The 21,070-nt window shown below is 37.6% G+C and overlaps 1 protein-coding gene across 1 annotated transcript; it reads left to right on the forward strand.

Annotated features, from left to right (window-relative positions):
* Positions 1–8,958: 8,958 nt before the first annotated feature.
* LOC6051888 (mucin-2) lies at positions 8,959–11,862 on the forward strand. Its single transcript, XM_001868212.2, has 5 exons — positions 8,959–9,031; positions 9,094–10,455; positions 10,516–10,554; positions 10,969–11,043; positions 11,117–11,862. The coding sequence occupies exons 1-5, from the start codon at positions 9,029–9,031 to the stop codon at positions 11,789–11,791; spliced, it is 2,154 nt and encodes a 717-aa protein (XP_001868247.2). The 5' UTR covers positions 8,959–9,028; the 3' UTR covers positions 11,792–11,862.
* The last annotated feature ends 9,208 nt before the right edge of the window (positions 11,863–21,070 follow it).

The raw sequence follows: 21,070 nt of genomic DNA on the forward strand, positions 1-21,070 counted from the left end.
GGATAATCGAATCACGCATTCTTTTTTTTCCTTTTCTTATTTTTGACCCGTAAACAACTCCAAATTGATTTAGAATTTTTATATCCTTTATATCATCTTTTTTTTAATTTAATAGGCAATCAACTATTCAAACTTGACTAAAATAGGATCGCAGAACTTGAATTTGATGTTACAAACAAGAAAATGAAATAAGGCCGTTGCAAATATTTTTCAAAGTTTATGTCGCCCCCTTCAAAATCGGTTTGAAAAATCAGGGGGCAAATTTTTTTCAAAATACTTCAAAAAGTTAAAGGAAATAGAAGTCTAACCAACTGAAAACAATAAGAAATGCATTTTCCTGCGTTTAAAATCATATTTAGCATGTCTGGGATCGATCAAAAATATTTTCAATTTTGTGGAATTTGAATGTACAGCACCCCACAAAGTTTTTTTTTTGCAAAAAAAAAACTGTTATACTTGGATGTTTTGAAAACTAATAATTGCAAAACAATTAGGCACGTGTAAAATGCACTTTAAACACTTTTTTCATTCAAATGTTGAGACCAAGGCTTGTTATTTCTATTTTTTTATACTTCGGATAATCGAGTCTTGACTGTATAGAAAATGTCTGGAGCAACACTAAAAAAGGGCGGATAAGCATTTTGACAGTTTGAACTTTTTCGCTGATTCTCGAGCATCAGGAAATAGTTGGCCTCCCCAGTTACCTTTCAACAATTTGAGGGATTTTTTTTAAATAGTTACTTGTTGTCTCGGAAAATGCAAAACTATTGCAGCTGTCAAAATGCTTATGCTCCCTTTTCAAATGTTGCTCCAGATTTATTAAATCAACTAAAAATGCGCAATGCGAACTGTCAAACTTGCTGAGCGTTTTTCTCGAAACACCAATTTGATTTACGGGTGCCTCGATATCTAGAGAAGGGATTGACCAAATTGGCTGAAATTTAGCAAAGCATAGCATTGGTGTCTACCCGTAGCTGCTACTTCGTTATTGACCAGGACCCCCAAACATTGCTCCGTGCACCACAGATGAAGAGTAGGAACCAATCCATTTCGCAATTTTTAAAGGTCCCTATCGTGCTGATCAATACCGACGCCGGCCACGACCAGTGGTAAGACACGGGGAAGTGGATGGGAATGTTAGCCGATACTTGAGTGATGGGACCGCTAAATCAGCTGCGTCTCCGACAAGGTATCACATGAGTTTTGAGGGGTTAGTAAGATGGGTTTGAGGCCAGGATTCACTGTGGTAGGTGATGCGACCATGAGCAATTTGTTTATCGGTTGAAATTTTAAAAATCTTAGGCAGCCGGCTGCGGAAAGATACCTAGGGAAGATATCTAGGGATTTAAATATAGTATTAATTAGACCGCGATTCTCTAGAAATTCTCCATCGGCGTGCCTTCCGATCAACGGTGTTGTAGGAAGGGCTTAATTCATTAAAATTATTTTATATCATAAGCCTTAAAACATATCCGTCGACGTGCCTTCCGATCCTCGATGATATGGAAAGGATTTAATCCAGCAATACCACTTGCTTGTCTCAAAAAACAAAAATCGGATCGTTTCTATCGAAAACTTTATAAAGAGAACAAAAATAAAATTCATCGGCCAACGAACGCGCGAACAAAAAATAAATGAAAAAAGAAGAAGAAGAAATCCAATCATCCCATGTACACAAATAGCGACACAAAAGAGACGGAAAATAACACGAAAAAACAGGACTGCGCGTCCCACAAGCATCGCACTACTCGGATTGACCAAATTGGCTGAAATTTGGGATAAAAAATTCGGTGCCCTCTCCCCGTGCCCATACCTTCACACTTAGGAGACCCGGGAGGCGGAGTCTTGTCGCAAAAAGAACGATACACGCCTGTGGATCCGTTGACGAAACCGCAAGGTTTAAGAGGGCCACATTATAAGGTGTTACGTCGATTCCGTTAAAAAAATACAAATTAATTGATGACTTTTTTTTTAATGAAAAACATATAAATATTTTCTTTGAATAAGCTTTTTGAAAATTCGCCTTCGTCATGCATACGGAACCGGTTTAACGAGCCTTCACCAACAAATTGAGCCGATTTGGTTTGAGTAGTGTTGAGATATCGTGACACCCGTTTTTTGAAACTTCAAATAGGTATACTGCCGCTCCAATCTAGTCCGTCCCATATGTATTTATGTCAAAAATGAGATAAACTTCACAAAAGACTTGTTTTTACATGTTATTTTAGCCTATTGAATAAACAAGTAATGTTTGTTCTAAAAATTCCTAAATAAATATGACTTTCGTGCAGTCCCATATGGAAAATAAAGGCAAGTCAGTTCCCCATACAAAAACATCTTGCAAATTGTTTGAGTGGATGCAGAATTGTTTAAACTTCACAGAGTATGTCTTTATGAATACGTGAAGCTTTAAAACGTCATCATCTGTACATTTCCGAAGAAACATTTAAATATTAAAAACAAAATAATCCAAACCTTTTGTGATTTTTTTTTCTTTTTCAAGGGAAAACCACGAATAGGAAAAATAAAATGAATACCGTTATGGCTAATATCTACACCATACAATCAATTCTATTTTGTCTTGAATGAATAGGCTTAATCCTGGTTCTGGAAGAGATTCCACCTCCGAAAAGCGAATTTTTAATTTCAAGGTTTTAGCAGTTGAGATTTGCATTCATATGTCATTTGCTTCTGTAGTAATTTGACAATTTCTGGTGTCGTTGCTGGTCATATTTTTATATCTTGGAATTCTATAAAAATCTGAAATAAACAAATTTGTATCATTTGGTGACCATTAATTACTTGGAAAACTACCAAAACAAACCTGGAAATGACAGTTGAACCTCTGGTGTAAATGTTCAAGCCTACCTTGATACCATGACTGACCCGCCTTTATTTATGGACAAATAAAGTCAAGTCGGTCTCTTGTTGAAAATTCCACAAATTTACCTTCATATTGTTAGTTTTTTAAATCAAACTTATGAAAGTGGTGTTTTTTAAACTGATATCGAATTAACTGTATCGAAAATTATATAGAAATTGTTGGTTTAGCATGAGAAAAATGGTGAAACTTTTTTTGAGCTTCTCACAGCGTTATCTCAGCACTCACTTTTTACATATGGGACGGACTAGATTAGAGCGGCAGTATCTCAGCACTTCTTCATCCAAATGTCTTCAAATTTGTTTTGACAATAAATGAAAATGTTTTTTAAATGCTCTGAACATAACAAATTTGACATTAATGTCAACCTTTGACATTTTTGTGTGTTTGTAACCCCTTAAAGCATTTTTCCATATTTTTAGTCTCAATATTTCGATAATCAGGCTTAAAATAATAAATTTACTATTTTTTGTTCGCCCCCCCCCCACGTTTCGAGAAAAGCGCTTTCAAATGTTTGACGTTGAATTACCAAAAATAAGCACATGCTTGTAAACAATTACAAACGCGTTTTTTGCATTCTGCATTTACATATGGGTCATTCCACCTGGCGTGTGCAAGAAAAAATGCAAATTTGAAAATTACCATCTCCGATTCTGCTCAAATTTGGCAGAGCTGTTGAGACTATCAAAACATGCAAAAATCCCGAATTTCATCCAAATCGGACCACCCCTTCCATTTTTGTACCCTCCCAAAAAATCGACTTTTTGGCGATTTTTGAGCAAAACCCCTATCTTCAAACGACGATAACTCAGGAACCGCAAATCTTAGAGGGTCGGTCTTAGACTCAATTTTGAAGGAAATTGGACGTAGAATCCATTTCCGTGATCAAAATTTAGATTAAAATATGTTTTATACCTGTATTGCGCAATTGAAAACTTTAAATGGTCGTATCTCAAAACAGCCCTATTTATTTTTTAAATTTGACCTCACCATCGTATTCCCCGGCCAATTTTACATAAGAATCACTTATCGACAGAAAGGAATATGTTTCGTTCCAGAGATATCGAATTTTAAAGTTTTGAGTGTTTGAGATTACCTAAATTAGCTATACTCGCCGCATATGCTAGAAGGGCGCGTTGATCAATAACTGCTACCTGTTTATTTATTGAAATAAGATTTCATCCCAAATAATCATTAGTTAATTAGTAGGAAACTGCTGTATAATCTTAAATTTAAAAAAAAGTATACGGTGCATTTATGTGCTAGCCCACAGGACAGAGCAAGAACGACACGCAATACAGGGCAGAATGGAATTCACGCAGAGCTAGCAGGAAATTGCAATTGATCTTGTAAGTAACACTTCTTAAGAAAAAGTGTACTATACATTATCGTGTTAAAAATTATGAATTTACATGAATTAAACTCTCGTGAAGCATGATTAAGGAGGAGGATTTCTGGAAAGTATAAAACTGAAAAATGTGAGAAAATCACAAAGATTAATTTTATTTATGATCTGATTAAGATCAAATTCAGTTGTGTTGGTTTCTTGTTTTTGATTTTTTTTGTTTTTCAATCATTTCGAAATCTTGGTAGACGATGCAGCTGTGTCCACATGTACCTATCAGAAAAAATATGGTTTTGTTTTTGAAATTAAATGTATCAGAATTGAAAGAAAATATCAATTATTCAGATGAAACTGGCTCACAATATAAAAAAACGGTTTATATGATCAATCTTTCAAACCGTATGGGAGATTTTGAAATTTTTGCTGAATGGCACTATTTCGCTACCGCACATGGCAACCCATGAGAATTATTTCATCTACTACAGCCAGCTCTACATTTATTCTCGCTTCAAATAAAAGAAGAAATTAGGAATTAGGAAAAATATGAAATTATATTATTTTCACATTTTTCCTAATGATATGAAAGTGATAAAATTATATTGTAAAAACGCTGTAGCATTTGCAAATAAATATTAAAAGTTCAAAATTTACTTAATATGGTTCAAAGACACTGAGATCAGGAAAAACAATGCATTTAAAATTACCCAATAAATAATTCTTAAACAAAAAATAGATTGTTCAAGGGATTAATTATCTCAAAATCGTATGAAAAAATAAAAATAATTCATCATACAGAACACCAGGTAGTAATTATTGATCAACGCGCCCGAGTGCTTCTAGCAGATGCGGCGAGTGTAGCTAATTTAGGTAATCTCAAATACTCAAAACTTTAAAATTCGATATCTCTGGAACGAAACATATTCCTTTTTGTCGATAAGTGATTTTTATGTAAAATGGGCCGGGGAATACGATGGTGAGGTCAAATTCAAAAAATAAATAGGGCTGTTTTGAGATACGGCCATTTAAAGTTTTCAATTGCGCAATACAGGTAGAAAACATATTTAAATCTAAATTTTGATCACGGAAATGGATTCTACGTCCAATTTCCTTCAAAATTGAGTCTAAGACCGACCCTCTAAGATTTGCGGTTCCTGAGTTATCGTCGTTTGAAGATAGGGGTTTTGCTCAAAAATCGTCAAAAAGTTGATTTTTTTGGGAGGGTATAAAAATGGAGGGGGTGGTCCGATTTGGATGAAATTCGGGATTTTTGCATGTTTTGATAGTCTTAACAGCTCTGCCAAATTTGAGCAGAATCGGAGATGGTAATTTTCAAGTGCTGTTCCGCTTCGGGTGGAATGACCCATATGACAAATCGCTTTCTGACTAAATTCCCTTAGGGCAGTTGTCGCTTTGCAGAGTGTGACAAGATTGAAACTTCTTTCGTATGAAGAGTGACAACAATGCAAAGTTTTTTTTTGGTTTTTATTGAATATCGAGCACACCGTAAAGGACGTTGAATAAATTGTGAAAATTTGGACAGAATTCCAATTTTGACTAGGAACAAGGGCAAAGATTTGAGAGGGATAAGATACTCATCTCGTGGGTCATTTTTACCTTAAACGTAGCAGCAATCGAAATCAACTTTTTTGATCAATTTCCAATTTAGAGGGACTATTGATCCCATAAAAATGATCAAACGTCTTGATTTTCATTCCAATTGGACCACCTACACCTTTTGGCACTACCTTACAGTTTTTTTTCTTTTTTTTGCGAAAATTTACATTTGAAATTGATAGAAATTTTCAGTAGAACAAATTTTATATTTAAAGTAAAAACTTTTGATTCGTGCTTCGAATTCAGTTTGAAATACAATATGAATCGATAATGTAATAAACAAAACTAGTTTTATCGAATTTCAAGCAAAATTGTGACTTTTTAAACAATTTAACCCAAAACTTATATGTGTTTTGTTAAAAAGCTTATAAATTTAGTTAACTGAATATAAACATTTATTTTTTTCTCATTATTAAATTTTACGTAGAAATAAAAATTGAACACCTTAAATTACATTTTAACAAGAAAAACTATGACTATCAAATTCACCACGGAAATCAAAATAAAAAATTTCAACACAACTATTTTTTAAAGCACTATCGAAAAAACTTTTTTTCAAAGATAGTGCCCGGACTATGTGTGGCCTAGTCCAGTCTTTAATCTTTAGTAGAACCATAGTAATTGGAAAAGATTCCAAAAATAAACTGAAATCCTATCAATGTCACACCGATTTACAGCAACGGAGCAATGTTAAATCCAATTTTGATGTTTTTTATGATCGATTGAAGCGGAATGACACATATATAATTAACGATTTTTAACTGGTAAACTTTTGTTGTTACATGCAACTTTATTTTGTGCAAAATCTGTAACATACCAATCTAAATCTACAGTATCTGTGCAATTTTATTACCTCAAAGAAATCCGACAGCTACATATTTGCTAAAAATTATAGCTATTTTTAAAGAAACTTTGGTTATTTAAATATAATGCTGCTAGCTTTCGCTTGAACTTGAATATAAAATAATTTTCTCAGTTCTATTTTTTTAGAGATGGCATTACTGAAAGACTGTATCAACATCAAAACGGTTTCCTTTACTTAAATCAGTAGTAATTTTGCTTCAAAATTAAAATTCTCATCTTAACACGACTGCCAGGGAGACTATTTGCCGTGGTTATATCGCCACATAACTCACTCACGGTTGAAGAAACTAAAAACACAGTTGAAAAATGATTAATTTTGTGCCAAATGCAATCATTAAATGCAAAAAATTCATCTTTTGTCCACAATTATGATAACTTTATTTATATAAAGTCCAAATTACACTCACTGTTCATAAAACCAATACTACCAATACTACTACATGGAGTTGTTCAACTTCATGAATCTTTTCTTCAGATCGATGCGGTATTTTTTTGCACAACGGATTTCTCCGAAACACAGTAACATCATGTTAATTTACAGCTCAGACTCGATTATTCAAATTCATAGGAAACATTTTGCTTCGGATAATCGAATCATGAAAAAATATATTTTTTTCGTTGTAGATTTTTTGTTGAGCTTAAAATCCAAAATTGTGGCCAAAATGGCGGTGATTAAACGTTGAAAAAACTGAATTTTATTATTTAATGGGCGTTCAACTATTCAAATTTGACTCAAATTTGTTCGCAGAACTCAAATTTATGTTACTAACAAGAAAATAAAAAAAAAACACTAAAAAATGGTTTTAGTTCGTGATTCGATTATCCGAAGTCCCATAAAAACCTTCGGGTAATCGAATAATCGAAACTTCGGATAATCGAGGCTTCGGATAATCGAGTCTGGACTGTACATCTGGGAAGAGATGCATATCTTATGTCAGAAAAAATGTGTAATTTTATATCTGAAAACATGTAATTTTACCACTATTCTGTTGTAATGTCACTTTTTCAAGCTTAATAGAGGTAAAATTGCATCATAATATTGGTTTTATTCAACCTTTCAAAACAACACTTTCCAAACTTACATTTTTTCTGTGATGAGACAATTAAGCTACTTTAGTGATTTCGTTGAGCACTTTTTGAAATTCGGACGGTTCAGGAAATAATTGCGCAAAATTGTAAATTTGGCCAATTTTGGCAACTTTAGTCTCATGTCAATTAAAATTTCTCCAATTTTTTTACACGTACTCAAAACCATGCTAAAACATTGTGATATGCCACATTTCTTGATGAAACATTCTTCCTAAATGATCCATCAAACAAAACATAGTTGCTTTTATAATCGGAAAAGCGATTAAAAATACTGCAAATATCTCCCCCAAGGATGCTTCCAAACCCATCAATGACCACGACCTAGAAAGATTTACTGCCTTCTTTAATGGCGACGAACCCAATCGACGCGTTCAGGTGCATCGCCATAAAAATCTGTCGCAAAACGGTTGCAGCCAGCAACGGGTGAGATGCAAATTTCCTAATTCAATCTTAATTTAACACGTCGATCCCACGATTCGGTCAAACTTCGTCCTCGTAAAACATCGCTGGCAAATGTCAAGAAACTAAAATCTGCAGGAGTCGCCCAACTAGAAAGTCCGTTGGTCCGATTTTTCTAACAGTAGATTCAGCGAAGATGAAGCAGTTGTCCTTGATATTGTTTGGTCGATCAAATGCAACGAATTCGCGGTGTGGAAATGAAATATGACTGCAGGTGTGGTAGAACCGGTTTGGACGTATTGAGATAATCCTTTGAAGAATTACCTTCCTGTTGGACCGCTTTTCCGAATAATTTTGCAACAAAGTTTGATAACAATCTAGATCAACTTCTGAAATGAAACTGAAAGTTTCGCCCCCAGTGAAGCAATATCTGCCGGGATCCTATTAAAAGCATAGGTTGCATCTCGTTTTGCAAAAGAATCTTCGTCCTTGGCCGGAACCGGTGCTGCCGGGGCAGACCAAAATTTATGCTAATGTTTGCAGATTTTTTTTTCTTGTTTTGAGAAAGATGTCGCAGCAGCGAAGTGGCGTCTTGCCAATTTTTGGATCTTCTTCAACCGTTATCATTAGTCTGGCTTTGGGGTGGACCCGCCGAATGCAAATGTAGACCAGATATCCGCGGCCAAATGTCAAATATCCTTACGCGAGGGGCGTCCTCAAATGTATAAATATGAGATGTGGCCCAGAATGGACGCTCAGTCGCGTTTTGGGTTCTGATTCGAGTGATGGTGAACTAGTGAGTTTTGTGTTTTTGGAGCAGTGAAAGTGTGATCAAAATGGTAACCAGTTTGAAGATGAGTTTGTTGGGAAAAATTTTGCTGATTTATGGGATGTTTTTTAGGGTAAACGTCTTCTATGGATGGTGCTAGCGGTCGTGGGTGTGGTTGGGGCTACCTCGGTTCTAGGACCGGATGGATATCAAGATTCGAAGCCGTCAATACCGTTTTGTGCGAATGGTGGAAGTGGTCCGGACTGCTCCGTAGAATCTACATCAATAACTATTGACGAACCAAGCTGTCCAGGAGGTGGAAAGTGGCCAAACTGTGCACTAACAATATCTTCCTCGTCAGTAGCACCAGCTACCCCGGCAACAACGCCGAAGCCAGGTTGTTCGAATGGAGGTCAGCTTCCGTTCTGCTGCACTAACGGTGGATCCGGTCCAGACTGTGAAGTCCCCAAACCTGTAGTCAGTTGCACCAACGGTGGAGTTGGACCGAATTGTGAGATCCCTGGACCGCTGTCTTCGCCGCAGATTTCATGTGCCAATGGAGGTATCCCTCCGTTTTGCTGTGAAAATGGAAGAGTTGGTCCGGACTGTGAGATTCCGTTGCCGTTCGTTTGTGAAAACGGAGGAGTTATGCCGTATTGTTGCACTAACGGAGGAGTTGGACCCGATTGTGTTGTTCCAAAGCCGAAGCCACCACCAACCCCGGTTATTCAATCTCAGCCGAAGCCGCCACCAACACCGGTGTACAACCCCATACCTGCTCCGCCACAACCTCAATTCTGCTCCAACGGAGGAACTCCACCGTACTGCACGATCCAGAATGCACCATTCTGCCTCAACGGAGCTGCCCCGCCTTACTGTTGTTCGAACGGTGGCACTGGTCCCAACTGTATTGTTCCAGGTCCTTGTCCTTATGGAGGTGTTCCGCCATACTGCTGTACAAACGGTGGTCAAGGTCCGTATTGTATAGTGTATCAACCGGCCATCGAGTACGGACCTTCCGTGGAGATTGTCTACCATCCACCGGTTTCCGTCCCGATTCAACCAGCGACGTGTCCCTATGGAGGAGTTCCTCCTTATTGCTGTACTAACGGAGGTGACGGTCCGTACTGCGAACTTCCGGTTTACCAAAGCGGATGCTCCAACGGAGGCGTAGAGCCTTACTGTTGTACTAACGGAGGCGACGGCCCAGATTGCTCCATCCAACCGTACTGCTCTAATGGAGCGGTGCCGCCCTATTGCTGTACCAATGGCGGAGATGGCCCGAACTGTGAAGTGCAGCCGCCATCTTGTCCTTACGGGGGAGAACTTCCCTATTGTTGCACAAACGGTGGACAAGGACCAAACTGCGAGGTCGTGACTACGGCCAAGCCAACGACCACCACTAGGAGAACAACCATTACGACTAGACGTCCCACGACTACTACACGTCGAACCACAACGACTACCCGAAAGCCGACGACTACCACTACAAAGGTGAGATTTGATTGAATCCTAAATGTTGTGTAATTCAGTAATGTTACATCAAATTTCCAGAGAACCACGACGGCAACCAGGCCAACAACCACCACCAGGGTAAGTAAACAAGTTAGTTTTTTTTACCAAATTCGGTAGTTGAAAAATTGGTAAATTTCAGATCGGTAAACGATCTGTCAAAATGAACAAAATTTTTCCGAAAATACGTTGTACGATGAACAATTAGGTTTTACGCCGACTCAATTTTTAGGTTAGAAATTTGACAGCTTGGCTGCACTGTTTACATTTTTTGCACGTGTGTCTCAGCAAAAATGTGCGTGCGTGTGCGCTCGTGATGTCACGCTGTAAAACCTAATAATGAACTACATCACAGAATTTCGGTAGTTTTTTTTACCGATTTCGATAGTTTTCAGTTTACCGAACTGTTCAGCAGTTGAAAATTCGTTAAAATTTACCGAATTCGGTAAGAAAATCTAAGTGTGTACGGTACTTATACTGAGTTTTTTTTCGCAGAGAACTACAACGACTACTCGGAAGCCCACAACCACTACCCGTAGAACAACCACCACAACGCGTCCAACTACACGGGTCAGTCTAGTGTTTAAAGATCTTGGGTAGTCATAGTCATCTGTATATTACCTAGGGTTATTTCTATCTTCAGCCCACCACAACGACTCGTAGAACAACTACTACTACACGTAAACCTACGACAACAACGCGTAGAACTACCACCACAACGCGTCGTCCAACGACAACAACCCGGAGAACCACCCCAGCGCCATCGTACAAACCTTGTCCCCTGGGAGGAGAACCGCCGTTCTGCTGTACCAACGGAGGAATCGGACCCAGCTGTGTCGTCCAAACGGTACGACCTCCGACCACAACTACACGCCGAACCACAACGACCACCCGTCGCACCACCACAACTACACGCCGACCTGCTCCGACGACCTACAAACCAACCTGCCCTGCGGGCGGAGTCCCACCGTACTGCTGTACAAACGGAGGTCAAGGACCAAGCTGCACCACCACAACGAGAAGACCCCCACCGACGACGACCTCCAAACCCACGTGTCCTTTCGGAGGAGTCCCACCGTACTGCTGCACGAACGGTGGTCAGGGGCCTAGCTGTGCTACGACGACAACGTCCCGGCCGAGCTGTCCTGCCGGAGGTGTTCCGCCGTACTGCTGTACCAATGGCGGGCAGGGCCCGAACTGCGAGAGCCCGACGCCGCAAACCACGGAGAGTACCAACAACGGGTATCTGCCTCCGGTTGAAGCGGATGGCCAGAATGGGTATCAATACAAGAAAGGTAACCTTCCGTTTCCGTTTTAAGGACGGATTGGGCACTTTCAACGGTGCGAATGAACGAAATTATTAGACAAAACTGTTGCGCCATCTGCATGGTTAGACATTTTTTGGTGCCGCTGTAAACAATTTGTTTACAAATCAGTTGTAACAAAATATTAAATTTTGGAATTGATTCTTAAAACTTACTGAGGCAAAGCGGTTCATCTCACTACCTCTTGTGAATGTTTAAATTGTTTTAAAGCGAAATGAGCTGGATGTTTGCATTTAAGGTGAAACGGGACACCAGTTCGTGAACAACTTCTGTTCAACTTCAACATTCTGAACTCAACAGATTGCTTACTTAGCGTCTGCAAAAAAAAAAAAAAAAAACAAAATTTGCAGTTACGCAACTTTTCTTTAAAGGTGCATCCAAAAACTGGAGTCGTTGTGTCAATATGGCGCTATCTTCCCTTTTCACCTTAAAGTGTCAAAATGCTCTGCTTTGAACTGATAGTTTGCATTTACCCAGCAAGAAAGTTGGCAGTTTTCTCACTGGGTAAGCTTGCACCCTATCAAGGAATGTAGATTAGATAAGGTAAGGCGGGAGTTTGACATGCTTAACACAACCCTACAGAAAAAATCCGGTGAAATTTGCCCGAAAAATGGTTAAAATTTTCACTTTTCTGAAAATCTTTTTACAAAATTCGGGTTTCGTGCTCAATGCATAGTTATTTTGTGGGAGATCTGTATTTTCTTGAAAATTAATCTGTATTTTTTCTGTATCATGTCGAATTCGAAGCCATAGAAGACATTTTTAATTTTTAATAGCAGATTATTTAAGCTTTTTAATCATATTAAAGCATAATTTTATCATTAAATTGTTGAAACTTTAAAATATAATCCTTTGAAAAAACTTTATGTCCAGATTTTTGTGATTTTTGGGATCGAAAAATCTGTAAAATACAGATTTATCTGTACATCTGGCATGGCTGTTCATGATATCTAACTATTTTGACAGCTGGGCAATCCGCCTTACCTTACTAATCTACATACATTGCCACCCTATCCAAAATTGACAGCTGTTTTGTTTACATATGTACAAATTGTGACAAATAATGTGGAACCAAACAAAGAATACCACTAATATCAACACAATTTTTGTTGGAGTTGATGGTGCGACACCTTTGTCTAGAATAGGTTTATGCTGAGAGGACATTATAATAGCTAGATTTTATATTGTGATTATAATTTATGTTTTGAATAAATTTGTTCAACTCAATCGGAGTTCTGTTCGTTGAAGAATGGAACAGATCCTTTAGGGTGATTTTTGTGTTTTTATAGTATCATACCAAATTTTTCATCTATAAGCTACCCCAAAGAATCATGTCCAAGTCACAATAGAAGGTTATCACTTTAAATCCCGGGGTGGAAGGGATCTTAAGAGCGAGTTTTTCACCAAAGTGTAACAGGTCGTAACGAGGTGCTCCGATTTGGATGAAACTTTTGAACGTTTGTTTGTTTATACATGAGATGAACTCATGCCAAATATGAGCCCTCTACGACAAAGGGAAGTTGGGTAAAACGGGCATAGAAGTTTGAAGTCCAAAAACCATGATTTTTTTTATAACATGCTCGCATTTTTGGTAAACTTTATCAATTTCGATTCTCTTAGATGCATTCGAAAGGTCTTTAGAAGTACTTTAAAATGTGCCATTAACATCCAGGATTGGTTTGACTTTTCTCATAGATTTTGTAAATTACTGTTAAAAAATGACTTTTTTAAACCTTAATAACTTTTTGTATCAGCCTTCAATACCCATACTCCCATAGGTCAAAAGTTAAGGAATTTTATGGACTATAAGCCTACGGTATTAAATCTTTGCCCATAGCAGTTTTCTCATAGTTTCACGATTTTTCTATCACAAATATCTTACAACGGTAACTTTTGCACTGTAGGCCATCAAGACGGCACTTTTTGGTCTCAATTTTTACATATTCGGAATCCTTGGGAAATTTCACGCTAATTTGAGGTTTTTTGGGATTTTAAATTTGATTGAAGAAAATGCCATTTAGAAATAATTAAAATATTTTTTAGCATTTTGTCGGATTAGGGGTAAAACAGGTAGGCAAATCTTGATACAAAATTTGACGTAGAGGAAATATACCCATTTTAAGCCTAATAAGCGGTCGTGTTTGAATGGTGCTGGATAATCTGGAGTGTTCCTTAAAATTTACTACAACCAAATACACCAACGAGTAGAGCAACTTTTTGTGAACATTTCTGTTTATTTTTACTTTTAATAATAGTTATGTTATTCCTATTACAAGCGTTTAAAAAAAATATTTCCATAATGTATTCTAATCAGTCGAGTACATTGGGCCACGCCCATTTTCTTATTTTCAGCTTAGTTCTTTTTTTTCCAGCGCTCTTTTTGGTCTGTTTAGTGCTGCCAAAATTAATGAAATTTTAAGCGAACACTCACGAAAAGTAGCATTTATAGAGAAAATTTCCTGGCATCACTGGTTTACTCCAAACGGCGCTGCTGGTGGTGTTGGTGGCCACCCTTTGTTCTTTATTTGTCTTCGGTTTTCTTCAGCCTTCGATTGGAATGGGTCGTCAAAATTCAAACGTCAAAAGACTTGGCGTGTTTGTTTTTTGATGGCGCTTGCTAATTGTTTACATGTTTCGGGATTACTTTTCAAGTGAGTGACTAGCTAATGTGCATAAGAATATGTTGCCGGTAGTTGGAAGCAATTTTATACCTTAAGCGCTTTGAAATCGTTAGCGTAAGTGAAAAGATATTGATGGCGACATTCGTTTAGCAGTTAACCTCTCACCTTGCGTGTGGATGTGTGTGCCACCAAAATGATGAGAAATGATCGCGCAAAATAGAAATTATGATCAAAAGTGCATTAAATTTGATCTTTTTGGCCAGTAAATGGCCAAAATTTGCGTGCTTACTTGAGGCGGTGCTGTTCCTGGTAAGTTTATAGCCTAAATAGTATTTTTGGAGCTTAAATCGAGCATCAAACTCTTCATATGACGAAGATAGGTGTTTGATTAGAAAGGGTATATTTCCCCTATTGATCACAGGGTAAACTAAATCAATCTTTTTCTTTCAGAAATATTTCAATAACTTATTTTATAAATTAAATTCATAACAACAACATCTTAAACTAACGTGGAATTTCCCATGTATTCCGAATATGTCAAAATTGAGACCAAAAAGTACTGTCTTTTTGGCCTACAGGGCAAAATTTAACGGTATTAAAAGTTTGTTATAGAAAAATCGTAAAACTATGAGAAAAACTGCGATTGGCCAAAAACTTAACAACGATGAGGTGAGAAACGATGAGAAAAAGTCTAACCAATCCTAGATGTTAATGGCACATTTTGAAAGGCTTCAAAAGACCTTTAAATGTAACTAAGAGCGTAGGAATTTATAAAGTTTTACGCAAATGCGAACAGTTTTAATTTTTTTATGATTTTTGGATCTCAAACTTCAATGCCCGTTTTACCCGACTTCACTTTGTCGTAGAGGGCTCATATTTGGCATGAGTTCATCTCATGTATAGAAAAAAACAAACGCTGAAAGTTTCATCTAAATCGGAGCACCTCGATACGATCTCTAGAACAAACCGAGCAAATACTGCTGCTAGAGTACCTACCAATTTTGCTCAACACAACGGATTTGGTCAATAGCCGTAATATTTGCAAACTTTACCCTTGGGTAATCAACCGAGATGGTGGTACCCTATCCATAGAAATTGCTTCACATTGCCAATATCTCGGTGCCACGATTGCCACTGCCAAGTTCAGCTTCGGGCAGGAAAGTCCACAACAGACCAGATCACCGCGCCTAACCAATTTGCACCTTTGCATATATACAATATTTTGTACCACTACAATAGACGCCCCTTCGTTGAAGCGTGATGTACTTGCCAGATCAGGGGCGCTCCGCGCCGTACCGGTCAATTTGCGTTCATTATGTCGATCAATACCGAACCCCTGGAACTGGGCAAACGCCGTTGATAATCATAATTGCTTACTCTCGGTAACCTGCAAGGGCTTGGAGTAAGGGTCCGATCCATGGCTGAATCATCACGGAAAGTCTACAAAACTGCAACTTTTGCTAGAGGGGGTTTTACGGCATTCAGAAGTCCCGGAACTTCGCAATGAAATGACATAATTAGAATGATTTCAAGTCTCCAACCAGACCTCTCGCCAACGTCATTGAGCAGCCATCAATCTTCTATTGAGCGCCCGCTGGTTAAGCCACGTGACGAGTACTCGCGGGCTGCTCACTTACCCATTAATCTGTGGCTGGCACGGGAAACCGGGCCACCCTCGATCACACCAAGTCGATAGGCCATTAATACGGATTCGCCCTCCTAGTGGAAACGTTCTTAGTGGCGGCGGCGTAGGTGGCTCGAACGGTATTCAGCGGCGTAACATTTACGAGAGAGCGCAAAAAGGCAAAAGCCTTTCGATACGGGGGTAATAAGCACTTAAATTATTTAAGTACGGCGGGATTTCAAGGTGTACCTAATACTTTAACGCTGGACAGCGCAGCGGCGTTGCACAGTGCAAAGGGTGAGGAAGGTATAAAATCAATTAGTTTGATGCATCGGTGGAGCGCCTGGCCGCAGTCGGTGATTGATTCGATGGTGACCGAGATCCGGTGGAAGATAGAGAGGCGCTCTCAAGGAGGATCTATAGTAATGTTTGCTGAAAGGTTGCTAATGAGGAAGAATTTAGCGTAAAAATTTACGTGCAGTTATTAAAAATTTATCGTGAGTCGTATTACACATTTGGTAACAGAATATAAATTCCATGGTAAAATGTCAAGGAATTCGACATGTTCTGTTTCATGAATGCAATTGCATTAGACAATTCTAAAAATAATACGAAACCGAAACTTGAATCCAATGTCCCATTTCGCTTATCTCCTTACCAATAGTGGCCACCATTTGGCAGGTCGTTTGCCACGACAATGCAATATACGCCGTAAAATGGCACTAAACCTCACTACTGTAAGCCGTAGCCGCCATCCGCCAAGCTTAGATTAGCTGTTTTGTGTCTGTTTTACGTTTGCGTACTCAAGTCCGAGCACTCCAAGAAGGTGCGTAAGTCGGTCGTAATATCCGATGGGTGTTTATGTTATCTCGCGGAGAGATCACTGTACTACTGTGCAGCACGGTGGTTTTAGTACACGGCTTCTTGGCAAAACTGCAGTGTCGGGGTGGGTCGTTAAAACTGGACCTTTAAAGGTGTGGTGAGAGACCCATCTGCCGCATAACTGTGCCTTCGTTTGGGGCCCAGTTCCAGACAGTTTGGAGGCACCTCTGGTCAGTGAGCTTTTGATTTATGGGTTTCTGTGTGCGCGGTGTAATGATCTGATTTGAATAATGTCGGGTGTGTTGTATTGTTCTCGGTGACAAACGTGAACATGAATGACCAACTGCTAGGGGTGCTGAGGGGAATAACTGCGATAATTGTAACCGAGTCAAGGTCGGCTTTTAGTGTGGCAGTACTTCAGAGGGGAAATGATGATGTTAGTCTCATAAATGTGGCCGTAAGTACAGCGTTTGAGAACACCGTGTTTTACAATGTTTCGGAAGGAGTCTAATGATGATTCCAATCGCTGACGGACGTTTAATTGAAATCAACAGATCTTGATTAAGGTGAAGCCGTTGAACATTTTCGAAGAAAATTGATCATCACTCTAAAATTCTCTGTATTGAATTCAACTTAACGATTTTTTGCACCAAAATGAATCAGCATGTACCGGTTGTTGTCTTTTTTAATCCACTGAAGGAATTTTTGATCTAAGTCACATGTGTTTCAAAATTTATATAAATTTGTGGTACAATCAACTTTTTAGCTTCAAACTCACGTGAAATTTTCCGAGGATTCCGAATATGTAAAAATTGCGCCCAAAAAGTGCCGTCTTCTTGGTCTACAGGGCAAAAGTTAGCTTTGTGAAAAAATTGTTATAGAAAAATCGTAAATATATGAGAAAAACTGCGATTGGCCAAAAAGTTAATACTGTAGGATTATAGTCAAAGAAGTTCCCTAACTTTTGACCTATGGGAGTATGGATGTTGGAGGCTGTTTCAAAAAGATATTAAGGTTTTAAAAAAGTCAATTTTTAACAGTAATTTGCAAAAGCTTTGAGAAAAAGTCAAACCAATCCTGGATGTCTATGGCACATTTTGAAGTGCTTCAAAAGACCTTTCGATTGCATCTAAGTGAGTTGGAAATTGATAAAGTTTTACGGAAATGTGGGCAATTTTAAGATGTTTTATGTTTTTTCGACCTCAATCTTCAGAGCCCATTTTACCCCACTTCCCTTTGTCGTAAAGGCCCATATTTGGCATGAGTTCATCTGATGTATAGACAAACAAACGCTGAAAGTTTCATCCAAATCGGAGCACCTCGATACGACCTCTAGAACAAACAGGGTAATATTTACAAAAACTGCCTCTTAATAGCGGTAAACGGCAAAAGTGATGAGAATTGGTCAAACGGCTTAAAGTGATAAAAATGGGTGTATTTTCCCTATATCAAAACCTGTCCCAAACTTAAATATTATTACAGATTTAGATTGGAATCTACAAGTAATGACAATGGAAAATTTATTTTAAGTCGATCTTTTCATTTGCCACATCGATCGCTCCGTGACGTTGCAAATTTCGAACCCTTTTTGGTTTCATACAAATCAATAAATCATGTTTAAGTTACTATAAACATTTCTTATTGTGAATCCACCCGCGATTGATGATTGGACCAATAAAAAAACGAATAAATAATTAAAATGTTCGACCTATAAGACAAAACGTGTCGTTTTTGTCGCTGAAGAATGTGTCTATTACATTTCTAAAAAGAATATTGGGTGTTATTTTATTTGAATAAAGATATCTAATTCCTAATTTTGATTTTTTTTTACGTTTTTGTTGACAATGATCAATTTGGATGAAAATTGAATTGGAAGCAATAAAAATTTCAAATAATATTGTGCAAGATGAATTAGTTCTAAGGTATAGTGATTGTAAAATGATGTTAATTTATCGTATAATTTATTGATCTTTTTGTGCTAGGAGAGATCATTTATTCAGCTGAAAACCATGTGACATAATAAAACAATTAAAACACAACAACTTCGTATTGTTTAAAAGATGCCCAAAGAAGCAGCAAATATTTGAAAAAAATAGTTGCTTCAAGTAAAAAAAAAACAAGAAGTTAGATTTTCAAGGAAAAATCAAAAAAACTTTACTATTTTGTTTAAATGCTGCAATAAGTATGACTTGTTCTAGAAAAAATAATTGTGAAATTATGTGTTTCAAACACATAATTTCTGAATGATTTTTATTATGTACTAATGTAAATCTTAATAACACTCTCTCGAACTGGTCACAGAAGCAAGTTTAATAGAAATGTTATGATTCTAGATTTGAAAGACTCATTTTACTCACTGTTTAAATACTTTGATATAAAAATACTTATCATCAAAATTGAAAAAAAATATTTTCTTGAAGTTGTAATTTTTTTACATACAGTCAAGTTATTAATTATTTCTAACACTTATTTTAACCATTGAAAACGTTGTCTTGTACAAATTTGTTGCAAAATATTTATCAGAATCAAGATCACAAGAATTTACAATAAATTTAAAATTTCCCGGGAATTTCCAGCAAATTTGTAACCCCGGGAAATTGGACGCTCTACACAATCATTGACATCCTAGTTGGCAATCATTGATTAATGACGATTTCCATAACTTTACAAGGAATAGGATTATCGATACCAAAAAGTATTAGCATGTGCAGGGAATTATTCTAAACAACTTGTAGGGGACAAAACCCCTTTCTAATCAAACACATATCTTCGTCATATGAAGAGTTTGATGCTCGATTAAAGCTTCAAAAATACTATTTAGGCTATACACTTACCAGCAACAGCACCGCCTCGGTTAAGCACGCAAATTTATGTCATTTACTGGCCAAAAAAATCAAGTTTAATGCACTTTTGATCATAATTTCTATTTTGCGAGATCATTTCTCCTCATTTTGTTGGCACACACATCCACACGCAAGATGAGAGGTTAACTGCTTAACGAAAGTCGCCATCAATATCTTTTCACTTGTGCTACACACTAAAAAAATATGAATATTACATTAGACGTAATTGCAAATATAATTTAAAATAAAAGCATGTAATCCTGAATAAAGCGTAATATTATGTCTTCGCAAAGGGAGCGATTTTCAAGTTCTTCGGAGAAAGCAAAATATTACGTCTTGTGAAATGTAATATTCAATCTTGTTTGATGCACATATCAGGAGCGTGTTCTTTGATTTAAATTTACAGCAAATCAGACTTAATTTTAAGCGTATTTAGTTTTACCACTTCAGCGTGCAGTCAAACGTCAGCCATTGTTGATAGACGGACGAATGTTGCGCGTTTGAGCAAAAAGTTTCCTATTCGCGAAATCATCGAAAAAATGATGAAAATCTTTCATCAATCACCGTAAGGACAAAAAGGAGCACTTTTGTAAGGTAAGTTAACTAATTTTCCTGTGGAATACCATAAAAAATAACTTTTCCGACTGTTGTACGCAGATGCAGATAGACCGCTTTTCATCCGCCCGATTATCCGTCATGCGGTACGGTTCCGGAATCCGAGGTCCAGATCATAACGCTGGCTGTAGCTGTGCGCCCATAGAAAAGTTACAATCTGAGCTCAAACGACCGCTGATGATGGCGGTTCCAGCGTAACCTCCGTCGGAACTGCTACAACCACAACAAAACCATAAACTGAGCCGAATCAAAACAACCGGAGGTGGCTGGAGTGTGCAAAATCAGCCATCGGATCAATTCTAGAGGGCAAGCAGGTTTTATTCAGGTCAGTCTGCTGCTGGAACCTGTGCAGATGCGGATAGAGGTTCCAAGAAGACAGTGAAAAGTGAACAAACGGAGAATATCTTCCGGGGAAGATCCGGTACCACGGGTTCCACAAATAGATAGTTTGGGTCATGAAATTCAAAAAAGGTTTGTGTAAATTGTAATATTGTGCAAATAAAAGTAAATATTCATCATAAACGTTTTGTATGTTTCTTCACAAGTTTCCAATAAGAAAAAAAAAACATAATTCCAATATGAATAACCCAATCAGATTGCGTTTAATGTAATTTTACACGACCGTACCGGTTGCTTGTTTGGGTCGTGTAATTTCCAAATCAGATGTAATTTTATGTCTTATATGACGCTCCAGTTATGTGCATTAAAATGACAGAAAATTACACGAATTTTTCGAAGTGTGTAACG

This window comes from Culex quinquefasciatus, chromosome 3, assembly GCF_015732765.1.
Source record: "Culex quinquefasciatus strain JHB chromosome 3, VPISU_Cqui_1.0_pri_paternal, whole genome shotgun sequence".
Taxonomy (NCBI): Eukaryota; Metazoa; Arthropoda; class Insecta; order Diptera; family Culicidae; genus Culex; species Culex quinquefasciatus.

What these genes read in the sequence shown, in the direction of transcription:
- LOC6051888 (XM_001868212.2), top strand. An exon ending in GGCCAACAACCACCACCAGG is followed by an intron (nt 10,555 to 10,968) that starts GTAAGTAAACAA and finishes TTTTTTTCGCAG; the next exon opens with AGAACTACAACGACTACTCG. An exon ending in CAACGCGTCCAACTACACGG is followed by an intron (nt 11,044 to 11,116) that starts GTCAGTCTAGTG and finishes TTCTATCTTCAG; the next exon opens with CCCACCACAACGACTCGTAG.